The sequence below is a fragment of the Cricetulus griseus genome, chromosome 6 (assembly GCF_003668045.3).
Source record: "Cricetulus griseus strain 17A/GY chromosome 6, alternate assembly CriGri-PICRH-1.0, whole genome shotgun sequence".
Lineage (NCBI taxonomy): Eukaryota > Metazoa > Chordata > Mammalia > Rodentia > Cricetidae > Cricetulus > Cricetulus griseus.
In genome coordinates, this window is record NC_048599.1 from 147,112,065 (window position 1) to 147,131,589 (window position 19,525).

Sequence of the window (19,525 nt, forward strand, 5' to 3'; positions counted from 1 at the left end):
CCGCTGCTTGCCTCTGAAGGCCCAAGTGGAAGCAGGAGGGAGGAGATGGGTGAGTGGGCTAGAGAAGTCCAGGAGGGCTTCAGAGAGCCGGGGAGGGTGAGGAGAACGGAGATGAGTGGGTTAGCACTTGGCAATGTGTGTTTTTCAGAAGAGGTGCAGGAACAGGGTGCGATGGGACAAAGTGGTGAACTAGGGAGGGACTGTGTGAAACAGAAGGCAAGCAGGTGTGTCCACCATGGGAGCCTTTGCGTGTCGTCATGTGCACTGTGCAATAGGCAGGGCCGATGAGTAAGGAGCACTCCCTACTTTGATCATGGATCCCTTTTCTTGAAGGTAGCATGAGTAGGTTGCCTCAGAGTGTCCCTTGGGGAATGCTGGTTTTGAGAGAGGAATGTTTGTAGTCCTTTGATTCAGGGAAGTAGCTTCAGGGATCTTTTGGGTGAAGTGTAAGATTCAGTAGGATGTAGTGTGTAGGGACTCTAATACTTCTTACTGTGTGGTCTTGGGCAAATGTTACTTTTTGAACCCCCAGAAAAGAATGTCTCAGTATCAGACATAGTCACAGTGAAAGTCCTGGGTTAGCTGAGCATCCACTGGCCAGAATTTCCCTCCCTCAGTCCTGTGCCCCCTCTGGATCGATGTCCTTGGACCTTCTCCCTTGGATTAACACTGTCCCCTTGACTTGACAGAAAGGAGGCGTGGCGTCTGGATTCAAGCACGTGGTACCCAATGAGGTGGTGGTGCAGAGGCTCTTCCAGGTCAAAGGACGCCGTGTAGTCCGTGCCACTGAGGTGCCTGTGTCCTGGGACAGCTTCAACAATGGTGACTGCTTCATTCTGGACCTGGGAAATGTGAGTTGTGCCTGCCCTTTTCCAGGGCCATTGTGGGAACTTGGTGAACTCTGGGGAAGGGAAACACTCAAGAATGGGTACATGAACACTCAGGGGACAGAGACCAGAAGGCCCAGAGTCAGGCAGCAGACCCAGTATGGGTGAGTCTGGTACCCCTAGGTTCCCACAGGTGAACCCAAGCATGTCATACATGTATGCATAGATCTCAGGTCATCCCCATTATTTGCACAATGTGTTTGATATGCAAACTTCCTGGCATTTCTTAACACACACAGCTATATACATTTTAAAATACAGGCACTCATTTCTAAGCACATGGAAGTTATGGGCAGAAACTGTAGGCTTTTATCTACTGTGGACACTAACACCATGATGAGTGCCCAGACAGACTTGTACCCACAGTGTGCCCACATATGTGTCATTGGTTGCCTGTGTTCCTGGTATGTGACGATGTGTGTGGTGCATATCCCCAGGCCCACTGACTGCTAAATGGGTAATGCTTGCCTCACAGCTCCACATGAGCCCAAACCTGCAAATGGTCATAGCCGGACATTACACCCCAAAACCTCTGTACATATGCACCTGTGGTATAATGTCCTGTCTTGCCTTAGCATAGGCTTTTGAAAAATGTCTTAAAAATTATTTTATGTGTACTGGTGTTCTGTCTGTATGTATGTCTGTGTATTGTGTGTGCGTGCCTGGTGTCTACAGAGACCAGAAGAGGGAGCTAGATCCTCTGCAACTGGAGTTGCAGAGGGCTGTGAGCTGCCATGTGGGTGCTGGGGTTTGAACCCAGGTCCTCTGCAAGAGCAGTCAGTGCTCTTAACTGCTGAGCCATCTCTTCATCCTCAGTGTAGTTTTTTTGTTGAAGTAAAATGGCATGGCATGTTCTATTGCTGACTGCTGTTCTATGCATTTCACCCAGTGAAGGTACCGTCAAACTCCCATCTAACTGTAGACCCCTGGAAAGCATGGGTTGTTCCCTCTTAGTCCTTCACCCCTAAGGGCAGCCTCATTATACACTTTTCTGAAATTATGTGCAGGGGACCTTCGTCTTTTGTGTTGAATTCCTTTTAACCTTACATTTCTGAGATCCCTCCATATTGTTGCATTTTGGGGTAGCTCACTCGCTCCTTGCTTGGTGAAAGTCCACTCTGTAGGTACTCTGTTGCTTCATTACCATGTTGTCCTGGGTAGCTGGGTGGTTTCTGGTTTGGGCTGCTCCGAACATTCTAGTATGGGTCTTTTTAGGCATATACCTGCAGTTTGGTGGGTATGTGGCTTGGAGTAGGATTGCTGGCTGACAAGGTGTTCTAGTTTGCTTTCTGTTGCAGTGTTCAACACCATGACGAGAAGTAACTGAGGTGAAAGGGGTTTGTTTCAGTTTACACTTCCATGTCATAGTCCATCATTGAGGAATCAGGGATGGGACTCAAGTAGGAACTGAAGTGGAGACCATGGAGGATTGCTGCTTACCCACCTGCCTAGGAAAGTTGCTTCCCATAGTGTGCAGGGGCCTCCCCCATCAATCACCAATCAAGACAGTCATTCACTGATATGGCCACAGGCCAGTCTGATTTTGGCATTGCTCAGCCGAGGTTCCCTCTTCCCAAGTGTCTCTAGGTTGTGTCAAGTTGTCAATAAAAATAAACTAGCACACAGGGAGGGTGTAGGTCATGGATGCTGTGGGAGCTGTAAACAATGCTTGCCACCAGCAGGGGTCTCTATATCAGAAGCTTGGAGATTACATAAATTAAGTAAAAGTTGATTTAGGCTCACAGGCTGGGGATTGACTGCTTTACAAAATGGCCAATGTTGATAGGCAAATGGCCCTGTGCAAAACAGTCGAGAGACAAAGGTGACCTGCTCTGTAGCGGGAAAAACTGAGCCTACATGAAAAATGTTAATTCCAACACAGACACAGTGATCATCAAACTTTAACATGAACTTCAGAGGAACAACTTCTATGCAAACCAGAGCAGCCAGCAATCTAGATGTCATAGTACATGTCAGTATCCTTGAATGCAGAGATCACTCCATCGCCCTTGGGAGGCGTGTGTGTGTGTGTGTGTGTGTGTGTGCGTGTCTGCTGATCCTTACCTGCGCAAGCACAGGCCAAAGGGGAGCTTGTACATAGCCACAGTCTGCACATTGTTATCCTTCCAGGCAGGCTGTGCAAAGGCTGGGCTCTGACCTCCTGGGGTCTCTGTCTTTCAGAATATCTATCAGTGGTGTGGCTCCAGCAGCAACAGATTTGAAAGGCTGAAGGCCACACAGGTGTCCAAGGGCATCCGGGACAACGAGAGAAGTGGCCGTGCCCAAGTACACGTGTCTGAAGAGGGCGGAGAGCCAGAAGCTATGCTCCAGGTGTCTGTGGGGTATGGGAGGGGGTGAACAAAGGAGCAGGGTGCTCCTCCTTCCTTTAAGAAGAGTTATTTAGTAAGGCCCCTTCTCTGCCCCTAGAGACCTTATTCTGTTTTCTACCTGGCCTGAACATTTAGGGAGTAGGAAGATAGCTCCCTGCAACTCTAACTCCATGAGAACTAAGCTGGAATCTCAGGGAGTGCATGTCACACCCTCCAGCGAGGACGACCCACGCCTTCCAAAAGAGCAGGTTAGGAAGGAGATTTCTTGAGGACTATCTGGAACTATTGAGGTGTCTTCTCTGACATTGCTGTTTATTTACTGCTCACTAGGTTAACAGTATGATGGGGGTTGTCAGCTACCTTGCTTTGGTGGAGGCAAGTTTCCCCAGGAAATGAAGAGAGAAATGTCTGCCCTGTGCCACTATGCTCTCACTTGCTGGGGGCATCTAGTTCTGATTTTTGCAAAGAGCAAAAGGATTTTATAGGGAGAAAGAAAAAGATCCCAGATATCAGGGACAGTGGTGGGATGTTAAGACCTCGAATGGAACCAAGCAAATAAGCTTGAAGTGATGGTTCCAATTCTGACTGACAGTCTCTTAGATGCTGTTTGAGCCAGTAAGCTTGTCTCTCCAGCTCTCACACCTCTTGCTGTGAATGGAGACTGGTGAGTGAGAGCCGCTCCACTCCTGGCCAGAAGGTGTTTGTAGTTGCAGTGGGCTCCAATGCAAAGTAGATGATGAGGGAAGGCCAAGCCTAGAGGCAGGGACGCCTAGAGGGAAGGGCAAGTCATGAAGATGTCAGGGACAGGCAGGTTCTTTCCATGTAGCCTGGCCTGCTGGGGAGCTCTCTCAGAAGCCTTCATGCTCACGGTCACCCTTCCACCACATCTGACACCTTCTCCAGGTCCTGGGTCCCAAGCCAACTCTGCCTGCAGGCACCGAGGACACAGCCAAAGAGGATGCAGCCAACCGAAAGCTGGCCAAGCTCTACAAGGTGAGCCCCAGGGGTACTATTCCCTATACCAAATGGGGTCAGGCTGGGGAGGCAGGAAGCTCCATTGTCCTCAGCTGCCCTGGCTGGGGGACTGATATCCCATGTCCGAGGGAGTGTTTGTTGTTTTCCTGAAGTCAGGGAATAAGAGGGTGCTCTCTGCTAGATCATGTAGTACTTGGCTCCTGGCCCCCTCCCTGAAAAAAGAAACAAACTTTTGTTGTTTTGGTTTGGGGTTTTTGTTATTATTTGTTATTATTTGACAGCATCTTGTCTTTCTGTGTAGCCCAGGCTAGCCTTGATCCTCATGCCTCAGCCGTCTAAATCCTGGGGTTACAGGTGGGCACCACTGTCCCTAGCCAAAGGGTCATCTTTGCAGTTTTTTTAGGATTTCTGGGAGTCTGGGCTGGGAGAGGGGCATGAGAAAAGAATCTTAGGACTGGGGTAGGGTGACAGTTATGGCTAACATTTCTGATAACCTTTTCCTTGTGAGCCTTTGGATGCACTTTTCAGTGCTAGAGCCCGTCCCAGGTCCTTGGCATGTGCACATCATCAGACTAGTGCCAGCCTTTGCCCCTTCCCTGTCATTTTAGGATCTGGGATGAGGCCTATGGACTTTGCTAGGTGGCAATTCCCAGCTCCCAAATCTCCCTCTCCAGGGACTTGGGAGCCTCTGCTTACTCACCCAGTCTCGTGAAATTTGACTAGTGGACATCTTGTTTTTTTTAAGTTGAATGAACTCTTTGTATTAGAATATCTTAGATTTATAGGAATATTACAGAGATAGTCTTGTATACCCTCCTCCTGCTCTTCCTTAGCATCCTAATGTAAGTGGGCATACTTGTCATTGAACAACTGAGATGGGCCAATGCTGTCAACAAATTAGAGGCGTTGTCCTGATTCTCCAAGTTCCTTCCAAGCACAGTCCAGAGTGGCAAATCTGAGTGTTTGGCCCTTGTCATTTTTCTTCTCCTTAACTCATGATTTCAAAAGCTTTTCAGCAAACTCTACAACTTCTCTGAGGCTCTATACCTTTTACTGAGATGACCGTGTATCTCAGCTGGCCTTGAACTCACTATATAGGTGAGGATGACCTTGAATTTCTGATCTTCCTGCCTCCACCTCCTGAGTTCTCGGATTGCAGGTGTGCACCACCACAGCTGGTTTATGTGGTGCTGGGGACTAGAACCCCAGGCTTTGTGCATACTAGGCAAGCAGAGCCACATGCCCAATCCCAAGATCCTCCCTTGCCTCCGTTTACCCACCTTCTTATTCCAGGTGCAGAATCCATGTCCCATGCCAGACTGCATGTTTGACTGTGCTTCAGAGCTGTGTGGGCCTGGACGCTGGTCCGCCCTTTCACCTGCCTCCGGTGTTCACAGGGTGCCTCCTTCTCATCCCCCACAGGTTTCCAACAGTGCAGGCAGCATGTCAGTCTCCCTCGTAGCTGATGAGAACCCATTCGCCCAGGGCGCCTTGAGAACTGAGGACTGCTTCATCCTGGACCATGGCAGAGATGGGAAAATCTTTGTTTGGAAAGGTACAGGGCAGGTGCCCAGGTTCCATTGGCCTGCAGAGGCTTCCGGGATCTCAGCCCCAGGGAGAACAGTGCAAAGCAATCAGGATCCTAAGATAATGCCTGGCTTTGCAGTTAGCAGAGCCTGAGTCCCTGTTTGTGCCCAGATGAATGTTTGCCAAGTGTGTGACAAGGTCAGTCTCTGAGAAGTTAATTGACACCATGTAAGATTTATGTATCTTGAAAAGATGTAGCTGTGTGGGTCCAAAACTCCTAGGCCCAGTGTGCTGAAGGGTAAGCAGTACGTTATTGTGAGGCTCACTCTCCGTTCTGTGATGGAGTATCTCCTGTGAGGCTCTTGGGCCTGATGGATTCTGAGAGCCCAGAGACATCTGAAGAACCCCCTACCCCTTCCTCAGATGCATTGAAACTGGTGCTGGGAAGGGGGAGGGAGGTGGTGGGTGAAGATGCAAGAATTTGAGAGACTCCCTGAGCCTGGGCTGGCTGTCCCTGAAGGATCTGGGCATGGACTGGCCAAGGCCTCACCTGACTCCTTGAGGGTCACGAGGGCTGGAGCAGAGGCTCTGCTGTGTGCAGGGGTGGGGATGGGGGGAGCATGTTACCTTGGAAAGAAGCTCCCTATCAAGTGTGCAGCCTGGTGTTTGTACCGATGCAGCAGGCCAACTTTCTGTGACCTCTCTGAGAAGCCCATTTCCTTATATATGAGGGGGAACAATACCTCTATGAGTTAAGGCTGTCCAGTGGATTAAATGAAATAATCTTTGTGCAATTATGGTACCAAATCTATGTTCAGTAAGTGAACCACAGTGGTTTTCATGGTTGCAGTTATTGGCCAGGACCTCAGAGGGGAAACTAGGAGCCCTCACCTCTTAGGGGTGGTCCTCCCTGGCTATGGTCTAATTTTAAGGAGAGTGGGGAGGTAGGCCAGCCGCCCCTTTCCTGGGACCTCTGAGCTGTTGTGTTAGTAAGGATTTCTATTGCTATGAAGAGAGGCCATGACCACAGCAACTACTTTATAGAAACATTTAATTGGGGACTGGCTTACAGTTCAGAGGTTTATTCCATTATCATCATGGCAGGAAGCATGGCAGCATGCAGGTAGACATGGTGCTGGAGAGATAGATAAGAGTTCTATCTCCAGATCAGCAGGCATTAGGAAGAGAGTATGACACTGGGCCTGGCTTAAGCATCTGAAACCTCAAAGCCCACCCCCAGTGACACACTTCCTCCAACAAAGCCACATCTACTCCAACAAGGCCACACCCACTCCCTGCGAACCCATGGGAACCATTTTCATTTAAACCGCCACAGCTGCTACCCTTTCATCATTCCTTTGACTTCCTGCAGGCAAGCAGGCCAACACGGAGGAGCGGAAGGCTGCCCTCAAAACGGCCTCTGACTTCATCACCAAGATGCAGTACCCCAGGCAGACCCAGGTGAGGGTCTGAGGTCAGGGAGGAGCAGGTTCAGGGGTGGTAAGGGATGGAGGAGACCTCATCCTTCTTGGGGACTGAATGGACACTTGAGGTGCCCTAAGAGCCACGCTAGGCAGCCTTGCCACATCCTACTCCTCTCCCCATTTCCTAGGTTTCAGTCCTCCCAGAGGGTGGTGAGACCCCGCTGTTCAAGCAGTTCTTTAAGAACTGGAGGGACCCAGATCAGACAGACGGCCCAGGCCTGGGCTACCTCTCCAGCCACATTGCCAATGTGGAGCGGGTGCCTTTCGATGCTGCAACACTGCACACCTCCACCGCCATGGCCGCCCAGCATGGCATGGATGATGACGGCACTGGCCAGAAACAGGTATCGGAACCACGGTTTATTAGAGTAAAAGCCTGGCTCTGCCAGATTCCACAGGCCTGGAATTCCTCAGTCACCTGTCCCGTTACACCGGTTGAAGGATGGTGAAGGGCAGATGGGGGATTTTATCAATGTAGCCACATTGAGGAGAGCTAGAAAAGGGTCCTCATGATTCCCAAGTCCATCTTCACAGCATGGACATGAGCTTTAAATAGAGGGAGAGTTGGGGCTGGAGGTGTGTGTAAATAAGCAGTCCTGGTCAAAGTGTGGCCTGATTAATCACCTCAAATCTAGTTTGCAGGGAGGTCTAGGAGGTCCCTATGGTTAAGGCCAGTTAGACTTCAGGGTGCTGCCTCTCCCTCTTGAATAATCAGCATCATCTCGGGTGGGTGAGAAAGCTGCTCTTGCAGTGACACAGTTCCGGGCTGTGATTATCTCTGCCTTTAGCCTTGAAGGCAGGTGAGATAGGTCAGCAAGATGCCCCTTGAGGGAGTAATATATCTGCAAGCAGAGCTGAGCAAGTGACTCAGAGTAAGGGAGACCCAAGCCAAATGGAGGCCTAGACGCCCTTCCAGCTTCAGTTGCCCCTGGTCACAGGCAGGAGCCAGTGCTTTTTAACAAAAGCAGTTTCTGGATGCTTGTTATGGTATTGCTGTGCTTGGGCCAGCTCTGGCTGGATGCCCCCCCTTCCCTCCCTCCCAGGTACCCATGGCTCATGTCCCCACCCTCTGTCTCCCTGAGCATGTTTCTTTTATGTTTTCCACCAGTTATTGCAGATGAGATTCTTTTGTTCGACTTTGTTTGTTGGCGACAAGCATCCCCTGAGTACCTACTATGTGCCAGACTCTTTGCCAGACTCCTCCTTTTCCCTAGGAGTGCCTGGATGGGAGGGGAGGTGGCCACAGCCACAACAGAATCTTGAAGTCTGTTGTTCCCAGAGCTGAAAGGAAGCACAGGGGATTTTTGTGGGAACACAGGAAGGGCAGTGGCAATGGGGATATCACAGTAGTAGGGTTTACTGCTGGGGTGGGTATAGGGGACACATCCCAGGTGTGACCCACTATTTGAGGAAGACAGTGCTTATCCAAGTTTGGTGCTGATGCCATTCATGGGGTGTGGCAGTAATCAAGTATTTTGGGTTTTCCTTTCATCTTGTCTTTTTAGTGGGTGTATGGCAGATTTGGTCCCGGGCTTTAGAAACACACTGTAAGAATAGGTAGGAGGCAGAGAAACGAAGCTGGAATGTCTGGAAGGGGTGGTTGTGATGGTTTAGGGGAGAGATGATGCGGCACCTGGAACCAGTGCAGGTGGAGGTGTGTTCAGAGAGGTTCAGGACCCAGAGTCTGTTTCAGGCCTGGGCCCATTGTTTTCTAAGAGGCATACTACGGGATCATCTTTGTATGGCATCATTTCTGTCCTGGATACTAATCTTTTGTTACTCTAGGGTGTGGAGAGGAGACGGTGAAAGTATTTAGTGGACAAAGAGTTGAGCCTGGCTGAGTCTCCTGGGGCCACTCATGCAACCTCTCTGAGCCTCACTTGCTCTCTTGTAAAATGGGGTGGGTCAGAGTCTCCATTTTACCACCACCAGGTGTCACTGCAGGGCCTCCTGACGACTAAAGTCCTGTCACCGGATCTCTGCAGAGATCCGCCTGCAGGGGTCATTCTGAGGTCATCCAACTATGGCCCTCATGAGTGAGATGACCCATAAAATCCTAGTGATTCCATAACAATGAGGAGAATGGAAATGTTGGAGACGTAATGACAGTCCTTTTGCTAGCAGCTGATGCTCACAGCCTGCTTGTGGCACAGGGCATCATGCCATTTTCATGACTAGAATTTAAGGCTTCAAGGACTTCCCTTAACTGTTGTCATTGCCATCATGTTTCAGGAGTGAAAGCTGAGGCTCTGAGAGGTGATGTTGTCTGAAGTTATATGACCCCTCAAGGGCTGGGGGTTAGGTTTGACTCAGGCCTGACTCAGTCTTCTAATCTAGAGCTATCTTGAGGGGCCTCTCAGAAGGGAGCACAGGTCTAGCCAAAATGTGGTGAGAAGAACAGGAACCCTGGGGTCATGGCCCCGCCATGCCTCTCAGCAGCCCTGTGAGTGGGATAAATTATTTAACTTTGCTTGGGCCTGAATGGCACCATGCAACCATGAAAAGCTTGTCCTGTTATCTACACTGTCTACTATGCTGGGGTCACCAGCTAGTCCGAGGTGACAGAGGGACACACTGCAGTTATCTGACCCCAACTCTACCCCTGCAGATCTGGAGAATTGAAGGCTCCAACAAGGTACCAGTGGACCCTGCCACATACGGGCAGTTCTATGGAGGTGACAGCTACATCATTCTGTACAACTATCGACATGGTGGCCGCCAGGGACAGATCATCTACAACTGGTGAGGGACCTAGGCTGTCTGCTTGGTGTTAGTGGGAGTGTGTGGCTCCTACTGTGCCTGAATATGGTGACAAGAGGAAGAGAAATATGGTTGACCTCAGGGAGTCTGGATTATAGAGGCCTGAGTTCAGACAGCCATACCCTGCTGGGACCCATTCTCACCTAGAGTCACAACTCTAAACTTGCCATCGAATATGACATGCCCATCTTAGGGACAGAGACACACCAACCCAGCACCTCCTGCCAATCAATGACAAATCTTACTATCAGTTTATGCTCTCAGAGGCTTCCATTGTAGCAATATAGATGATTTTGTAGTACATAAACATGTAGTATTATTATATATGTCAATTACAATATTATTTAAATAATTGTTTTAAAGCAGAACATATAATCACATTGCTCCAAACCCAAGGCAGAGTCCAAAAGTGTCATTTCTGAACTTTTCATCCCACCTGTGCCCCTGTTGACTCAGCCACAAGCCCCGCCCTTTCCTCTTGACCAGTTTGGCGTTTTTATTTATTCTTTTCGCATAATTACTGGAAGGATATGTAATGTAAGCAAATGCTAAGTGTATTGGTCTGTGGCTTGCCTTTTGGCTACAGCCTTCCTGGAAACTGACAGCTTCCTGATGTAGGTGTGCATGTCTAACAACTGTACCATGCCTTTGGGTTGCTATACCACCATTTATCAACGAGCTCCCCACACCCATGCATACTTGTGTGCTAGTCACCTGATCTCATCAGCACCGTCAAGATTAATAACTGTTAGCAAACAGTCAGATATTTAGAGAAGTCTCTCTGTGTTGAGTTCCCAGAAATAGATCGCCAGATCAGTGTCAATGGACCTGTCATTTTGATAGATAGCCCCGGTTTCAAATTCCTGTATTCCTGCCAGCTACATGCAAGAGTCCCTGTTTCCCTGGCTCCACCTCAGCAGACTGTACTGTTAAACTCATGGATTTTGGTCTGATAGTTTATAAAGTGGTATCTTATTGGACTTTAACTTTGTATTTGGGGTCAGGAGAGGCAGAGCACTTTCATAGATCCAGGTAGCTCTGGGTCACTCCCCTAGCACTGAAAAACAAACATTAAGAAAATGATGGTAGCTCATACTGTTAATAGCAGCACTCAGGAGGCAGAGGCAGGTGGATCTCCATGACAGGAGGCTAGCCTGGTCTACAGATCAAGTTCTAGGACAGCCAGGGCTACACAGTGAAACCATGTCAAAAGAAAAGGAAGGAGGGAGGGAGGGAGGGAGGGAGGGAAAGGAAGGAAGAAAAGAAGGAAGAAAGGAAGGAAGAAGGAAGGAAGGAAGGGCGGGAAAGAGAATGGTGTCCCTATTACTAGACAGTTTCAGACTGTTATCTAATAGTTGTTGAATTTCTTCTTTGTTAAAGTTTTCATTTTGAAATAATCTTAGACTCACTGAAAAGTTACAGAAATAAAAATATCCAATTATCTGGCCAATTCTCATATCCGAACTGCCCCGCCTGCTTCACTTCACAGCCCTGGCAGCTGTGGGCCAGGCAGATTCAGGGCTGTGCACTTGTCTGCGTCTACTCCAGTATCAATGTCTCTCCGTTCCTGTGGCTTTTCTGGCCCAGGCCCTAACCCAAGACCCTATGGGACATCTCTAGGGCCTAGGATCCCACAGGGTGTTTTTTCCTTGTGTCCCCTAAGTCCTCTGGCATCTGTGACACACCCTGCCCTTTTCCTTGATGACCATAAACCCCTGAAGAGTGATGCTCAGGTATCATGTACCTGAACTCAGTTTAACAAACCCATACTTTTTTTTTTTTCAAGACAGGGTTTCTCTGTGGCTTTGGAGGCTGTCCTGGAACTTTCTCTGGAGACCAGGCTGGTCTTGAACTGATAGAGATCCACCTGCCTCTGCCTCTTGAGTGCTGGGATTAAAGGCGTGCGCCACCACCGCCTGGCCAAACCCATACTTTTAAAGCAGCTGCATTTACAAACTAGATAATACACATACTATTGGGAAGGACATGGAGGGGGACAGAGATTGAGCCCAGATCTTGGACATACTAGGCAAGCCACTACCATTATCTATAATGTCCCCATGTGGCTATGTCTGATGTCTTTCCCTACAGATGGCACATATCACAGCTGCTGTTTCTGACCTGTCTTTATATACAGGGAGATGACTACTTTTGTATATTTTGCTTTTGAGTCATGGTATCCTCTCATAGCTGTCCATCAGGGGATGACCCAGGGAATTCTCCACAGGCACATTTAGGATGAGGAAATCTACCTATTATACTAGGACCTGAATAAGAAGACAGTCTGCTGAGCTAGGGGTGGGCAGGATGGTGAGGCTGTTGTCTGGTCCTCCTACAGTCCCCATGCTTCTCCATCCTAGTTCCATCCCTACAACAAGGAGGCTTGTAGGTTGCTGGAGCTCAGGGAGAGGAAGAGGCCCAGGGCTCTACACAAACTAGTGCTGAGTCTCTCTCCCTCTTCTAGGCAGGGTGCCCAATCTACCCAAGATGAGGTTGCTGCGTCCGCCATCCTGACTGCCCAGCTAGATGAGGAGCTGGGAGGAACTCCTGTCCAGGTGAGCCAGTCCTCTTAGGACTTCAGCCAGGGCTTGGTCTGTCTGTTCATTTACCTCCCTAATTATTCATCCACTCATCCATATATCTGCCCACTCATCATCCATCCGTCCATCCATCCATCCATCCATCCATCCATCCATCCAATCATCCATCTGTCTATGTATGCACCTACCCATGCAACAAATATTTATACAGGGTTTTCTATGTACTAGGCTTAATATCTGCATCCAGATATATAGACACTGTCTATACTGGGCATTGTCTCCATACTCTCCCTTGGTTGTGCAGCAGGGGTGATACAGTTAGTTCCTGCCGAGCACATTTAGGAAAAGGAAATCCACATGCTGTGTTTAGGTATAAGAAAGAAGATAAGCCAGGGACAGGGGAGAGTTGGGAGGTTGGGTCTGTGTTGGGTATAGTAGTGCCTCCAACTCTGGAAGGCCCTTTGCATCCCTCCACCCTCTCACTTGTCTAGGACCGACATCAGTATTCTGGGAGAATGTATCCAAGCAATCTATCCTTCCTTTTAAGGTCATATTTGCAAACTTGTGCTCCCCTGGTTCTTGGACCAGACTCAGGGCTGCAGGGCAAGTCTTCACAGAGGCGGAGGGTGGGAAAACAGCCAAGACAGGAACTAGGGACAGTTGGCAGTGACATCATCTCCAGCTTGCCCTACTCAGTGTTCTGGTGCTGCCATAGTCAGATGTGGTAGCCTTTCTGGAGGGAATGGCCCAGGACCACATAGAAAAGCTGATTTTGGGGGGTAGAGAAATGGCTCAGTGGTTAAGAGCACTTGCTGCTCTTCCAGAAGACTTGGGTTCAATTCCCAGCACCCACAAGGCCGCTCACAATTGTCTGTAACTCCAGTTCCAGGGACTCCAACACTCCCAGCAAAACACTGATGCATATAAAATAAATAAATTATTAAAAAGGAAGGAAAACAAACCTATTTTTCTCCTCTCTCACTGCCAGAGCCGAGTGGTCCAAGGCAAAGAGCCTGCACACCTCATGAGCTTGTTTGGCGGGAAGCCCATGATCATCTACAAGGGTGGCACCTCCCGAGATGGTGGCCAGACAACGCCCGCCAGTACCCGCCTCTTCCAAGTCCGAGCCAGCAGCTCTGGAGCCACCAGAGCCGTTGAGGTAACACCAAGTCCCAGAATGTGGGCAGGATTGCCCTCCTGATATCTTCTAGGCCCATTCGGTAGACCTCCAGTGGCTCAGGGTTGATGGGCCTGTGTGAGATGAGGAAGCAGATTTTCAGGGCATCCTGCCCTGGCAGCCCCATACTCTATCAGGGCTGGACTGCGTTTCTGATCCCACTGTAGTAGACCACAGTGGTCTCTTCACTGTGGAGAATCACTCTATTACCTACTTGTTTTGAACATTCACCTTCTGTTAATGCAGCCCCAAATTCCAGATCATTCTTACTCATCGCAGTGCATCCAGAAGTGTGGGTGTTAGCCTGAGCTCTCCATGTCCAAAGTATGCTCTCCATCTCTAAGGAGAAGAAGTCTATATGCTGCAGGGTCCCTGGCCTGTCAGGAGGGCTGGGTTGTGTTTCCATGTTCCTGATTGAGTGCTGCCTGCCCCATCCACCTCCAGGTGATGCCTAAGGCTGGTGCTCTGAACTCCAATGATGCCTTTGTGCTGAAGACCCCCTCAGCTGCCTACCTGTGGGTGGGTGCAGGAGCCAGTGAGGCAGAGAAGACTGGGGCTCAGGAGCTGCTGAGGGTGCTGCGAGCCCAGCCTGTGCAGGTGGAGGAAGGCAGTGAGCCAGGTGAGAGCTGGGGCCCACCACTTCCTCCACACCCTTCACATGTGTTAAATGGGAGCGGAAGGATAAAATGAGCATGATGGCCAATGACAGGGTCATCTCCAGTCACTGAAGGAAGGAGAACTTGGTGTAGACGGTCGAAGAGGGCCTCGGGAATTGATGACAGGGGTGACAGTGTCAGTGCATGTTCCCCTCACCTTTCAAACTACAGAGAGGAAGGCATCAGCCCTCACGGTCTTTTCTGTTGATACTCAGAACCCTTTTTCTTGATATCCCATGGAAGCGGTGAAGGGTAGCTTGGTCTGCAGCCTCTCTGCCCAGCAGAAACTGCTATTAGGATAGAGGTTCTGTGCTTCCTAGCCCCAGGTTGGTGGCTGATGCTCACTGTGGCTTTTGAATACCTGAAATGTGGGAATGAGTGGACATGTGGTAATGGCCCCATACAGACAGAATACACGCAGACCGAGCAGGTATTGTAGCAAGAATATGGAAATTGGACTTAGAAAAGATTTGCATCCTGGCTTTGCCATTCCCAGGCTGTGTGAATTAGGTGAATTGCTGTGTCTGGGCCTCTATGTGCTGGGTGGAGATAATTAGTCCTGTCCTGTAGGGCTGTTGTCTCTGCCATGTGTTTTATGCCAGCTTGCCCTCTCCGGGCCTTTCTGTTCCCTTCTGCTAAGTTCAGCTTTCTGAACTTGAGCCCTTGGGATCTTGAAATGGAGAGCAGCCAGCTGGACCTGGGGTCTGGTGAGATGTGCTTATGGGCCATGGTTTCCCTCGGCAACTAATGTGACCTCCCCTCGTAGATGGCTTCTGGGAGGCTCTAGGTGGCAAGACTGTTTACCGCACATCCCCAAGGCTGAAGGACAAGAAGATGGATGCCCATCCTCCTCGCCTCTTTGCCTGTTCCAACAGGATCGGGCGTTTTGTGGTGAGTCTGGAGGTGACACCTCTGCTGTACCTAGGGAAGTAGGTGGGTTCGGGAGTCAATTAACCTCAGAACCTGGACACACAGTCTGTTAGCCCAGTGCAGGGGAAGGGTCCCTGAAGGCAGGACCAGCTCTGCGTACTCATCCTGGGAACCAATGAGGGTGTGATGCTTCTTGACCTTCTCTGACTCTTCTCAGATCGAAGAGGTTCCTGGGGAACTTATGCAGGAAGACCTGGCTACTGATGATGTCATGCTCCTGGATACCTGGGACCAGGTGAGTGAAGGAGAGAAGGAGAAGGCCAAGGTAGAGGGAGAGGTTGGACTCTTAGCTCCAAGATGATGAGCCACAAGGAGGGGATAAAGGAGGAAACACCAGGTGTTTCCAGGGAGGTCCTGAACGGCTGTAAGCCATGGCCCCTCTTCTGAGCCTCCATCTCCTCAGATGTAAAATGGAAGCGGAGGGATATGCCTGGCAGGTGCATGGCCGCTGGAAACTGTAAAGCATGTAGAAACCCAGCTTGCACAACCCTGCATTGTGCTCTTCTCCCCTTATCCTCAGGGGAGTGTGAATTCTGGCTTTAAGTCTGTATGAAGAAAGCTGAACTTAGCAGTGTGTCATGTGCAGGTATAAGCTGCCCAGCGTATTAAGGCTTGTCACTGGGTTTTCTCATGTCTTCTGCTAGGGAAGCGGCTGTGGAGGACCCAGCAGGGATGACATTCATTCATTCATTCATTCATTCATTCATTCACTCACCTAGCATCAATTGAGCATAAGAACAGTGCTCTGTGGAGAATGCTGGGAATGAAGGATTACATCAAGTTGATCATCTCTGCCCCACTCTGGGATGTTACCCCCATGGGAAAACCAGCTTAATAACCGCTTCTATCAAGTGCCTGCTCCCAGCATCCTCCAGGCTGTAGAATGCCTGGACACAAAGGCCCAAGCCTGTCTTTCTCCCCTGGGGCAGCTTTGGGGCAGCTCAGTGAGAGAATCGGTGTATTGCAGTGATTATAAGTGAAGCAAGCTGGGGTGAGGAGACATGAGGAATGGTGTAGCCTGAGGCAAACTGGACCTGCCCACCGAAGGGCAGCTCCATCCCAGTGAAGGTGATGGCCCAGCTTCCAGGTCCTCCTGTGTTGTTTATCTTCAGCACAGCGACTGTGCTGTAATCTACTCCTATTTCAGTCAGCAATTGCAACTCCACAGTCATTGTCCTGCTTCTCTGGCAGCCTGGTGGGAATCCGTTCCCCCAGGTAAAGGTGGCTTTAACTAAATCTCTTATCACTCTGTTTATAAATGAGACTTGAGAGTCAAAGGCTGGCGTGAAAACCTTTGAGCTCAGAGAAGTTGAGTAGCAACTAGCTAACCTCTATTCTTGCCGGCCTCTCCCCAAAAAGCCTGTATTCTGGCTCTGCCAAAACAAGCTGTGCCCCTCCTCCTTCTGTCACATCCTGGATGCCCTCTGAAGCTCAGTGGTTACTTTCTGTCAACTAGTTGCCAACTCAGCCTCCTGACCCAAGGTCAACTTTATTTAATTAATGCAAATGCTAACTTGGGGTTCACAGTGTGATCGATAGCCCCCAACACTCTTGTGGTTTAGGGAGAAGTTGGAAAGCCAGACTCACATGCCATCATTGATAACCAAATTCAAAGACAATGCTATTCTAGGCCAACACATGTTAATGGCAAGTGTGCTTGCAGGCCACTGCCTTGCCTCCTCCCCCCATCTGTCCCATACCTTTCCAGTCGCTGTCTAAAGGCTGTTGGCTGTTGGGGCTTGTGTCTTTTTCTGACACCCAGGCCACCTCCACCCTTGTTCTTTATCTGGCAGTGATTGTCACCAGCACCTCTCATGTGATTTTCATTTCACATCTCGCCTCCAGGTCTTTGTCTGGGTTGGGAAGGACTCACAGGAAGAGGAAAAGACAGAAGCCTTGACATCTGGTGAGGATCCAAAGCTCTAGGATGGTGGGGTCTCTGGCTGTGGGTCTTTGGCTATGGGTGGGGGAGGAGTCATTAGCGGTGGGTGGGGTCTTTGGCTGTGGATAGGTGGGAGCAGCTTCTGATGCTGTTCTAGGAGTTAGCATTATTTGGGGTGTTGTCCCAGTGGCCTTTTGTGACTACCTGAGGCAAGCAGTTCATAATGATGAAGGTTTATTTTGAAAGTTTCCACCCAGGTCGATTGACTGGTGATTTGGAGCCTGTGGTGAGGCATTGAGTTGGGGAGTGTTTACAGAGTAAGGCCATTGGGACTTGGAAAGGGAGATGAAAGGGTGAGGACTCACATCACCTTCAAGGGCATGCCTCAAGGAGCAGAGGATACCACCTCTTAGAGTTCTCACTGTGCCCAGGCTAAGGACCAAGGCTTTGAGGGACATTCCAGGTCTAAGCTATGGCAGTGTGAAGAGATAAATGTGTCCTTTCAGAATGCCTGAGGGTTTCCCCGGGGGAAGAAAGGAACAGAGGCCAGTCCATTTCCAATTCCCAGGATGCCCAGGGATTCCCTTGTTAGGGTACCTATGTGGAAAAGCAGGATCTTGGTAGCTAATCTGGAGGCTGACCTCCAAGACTGGTTTCTTTGTTTAATATCTTAATCACCAGGGGGAAATGATACACTAGGGAAGGGCAGAGAACTTTGTAAAGCAGGAATTTAGGTGGAAGTTCCTGTTCTTCCTGTGTTGGGGGCAGTCCACGTGAGGTCTTTCCTTGTAAGCGATGGTGGTGGTCAGTAGGCTTGAGAGCATATTCTCTTGCAGTCTCTACTCTCCCTGAGGAGGAGACACTAAGAGTCCCTGGGTTTCTTTTCCATGTGTGTCTGCAGCTAAGCGCTACATCGAGACAGACCCAGCTAATCGGGACAGGCGGACCCCCATCACTGTCGTGAAGCAGGGCTTTGAGCCTCCATCCTTTGTGGGTTGGTTCCTCGGCTGGGATGACAACTACTGGTCGGTGGATCCCTTGGACAGGGCCTTGGCTGAGCTGTCTGCCTGAGTAAAGGACCAGAGCCACCAATGTCACCAGTCAGTGCCTTTGAGAATTGTCCACCTCCCAAAGAGATCATATGGCAAGCGGGAAAACTATGTAGAGTGTATGTGTGTGTGTGTTTAGTTTTTTGTTTTTTGTTTTTTTCTTTTTTTACAGTAGCCCTGGGAAAAGTGAGGGTCTGTACAAAATTGCCTCAAGTATTCATGCTTTGGAGATTAAGCTCAATAAAAGCCTTTGAAGTGTGTTCTCCTAGCTGTGCCGCTGTTTTCCTCATGCCATGGCCCACGCACCCAATAGTCATAGTCTCTGAAGCTGCTTCTAACCCTGAGCATTCTGAGGTGCTTCCCATGGGCTGTGAGCCAGCAGATGAACTCCGCCCACCTTGTGTGTTCATCTTGGTCCTTGAGAAGCCGATGGCACACTACTGAGGAGTGTCCAGGTTTGCTTCTGTTGTGATAAGAACACTGACCAAAAGCAATGTGGGGAGAACATGGCTTCTTTCACTCTGGCTTATAGCCTGTCATGAAGGAGGTCAGGGCAGGATTTCAAGGCAGGAACCTGGAGGCAGGAACTGAAGAAGAGGCCATGGAGGAGTGCTGCTTACCGGCTTGCTCCCCAAGGCTCGCTTATACAACCCAGGCACCACTTGTAGTGGGCTGGGCCCTTCCCCATCAATTATTAGACAAGAAAATGTCTCCACAGACTTCCCTACAGGCCACCCGTAGATGCAATTGCTCAGCTGAGGTTCCCTTGTCCCAGGTGACCCGAGCTTGTGTCTAGTAGACAAAAACAAAACAAAAAACGGGAAGCCGGCAACCAAGAGGCAAGCTGACCAAGGAAAGGAAGGAAGGAAAGAAGCCAACTAGAAGAGACCTGCTCACCATTTAGTACCACAGTGTTTGTTTTGTTTTAATTCCATGGTATGATCTGTTTTTGTTTCTTTTTTCGGGGTTGAATCCCAGATCCTGTGCAAGTTAGCCAAATGCTACACTCCTATCTCGTTATCTCTGTCTCTGTCTCTGTGTCTCTGTCTCTGTCTCTCTGTCTCTCTGTGTGTGTGAGAGAGAGAGACAGAGAGAGACAGAGAGAGAGGTATTCCTTCTCGCCTACAATATGTGGGTTCTCGGGATGGAACTCGGGTCACCAGGCTTGAGCTGTAGGTGCCTGTACCCTTTGAGCAGCTTCACCTCCCCCTCCCTGAACTCTGTTCTATTTTACTGTGAGAAAAGGTCTCACTAAGTTGTCCAGGTTTTATTTGAATTGCAAATCTCCTCCTCGGTCTCCCCCAGACTGAGATTCTAAGTATGTGACA

The 19,525-nt window shown here is 49.6% G+C and overlaps 1 protein-coding gene across 3 annotated transcripts in view; it reads left to right on the forward strand.

Annotated features, from left to right (window-relative positions):
* Positions 1 to 18,465, forward strand: part of Gsn (gelsolin) — a 55,767-nt gene extending 37,302 nt beyond the window's left edge. For all 3 annotated transcript variants that reach the window (XM_035446724.1, XM_035446725.1, XM_027423678.2), the window contains 14 exons: positions 690 to 851; positions 3,069 to 3,218; positions 4,121 to 4,210; positions 5,615 to 5,747; positions 7,092 to 7,180; positions 7,332 to 7,547; positions 9,812 to 9,945; positions 12,428 to 12,518; positions 13,492 to 13,662; positions 14,125 to 14,299; positions 15,103 to 15,227; positions 15,424 to 15,501; positions 17,112 to 17,172; positions 18,050 to 18,465. In XM_035446724.1, coding sequence (XP_035302615.1) covers positions 690 to 851; positions 3,069 to 3,218; positions 4,121 to 4,210; positions 5,615 to 5,747; positions 7,092 to 7,180; positions 7,332 to 7,547; positions 9,812 to 9,945; positions 12,428 to 12,518; positions 13,492 to 13,662; positions 14,125 to 14,299; positions 15,103 to 15,227; positions 15,424 to 15,501; positions 17,112 to 17,172; positions 18,050 to 18,219 — 1,845 coding nt within the window. In that variant the 3' untranslated portion in view covers positions 18,220 to 18,465. The remainder of the gene's footprint in view (positions 1 to 689; positions 852 to 3,068; positions 3,219 to 4,120; positions 4,211 to 5,614; positions 5,748 to 7,091; positions 7,181 to 7,331; positions 7,548 to 9,811; positions 9,946 to 12,427; positions 12,519 to 13,491; positions 13,663 to 14,124; positions 14,300 to 15,102; positions 15,228 to 15,423; positions 15,502 to 17,111; positions 17,173 to 18,049) is intronic.
* The last annotated feature ends 1,060 nt before the right edge of the window (positions 18,466 to 19,525 follow it).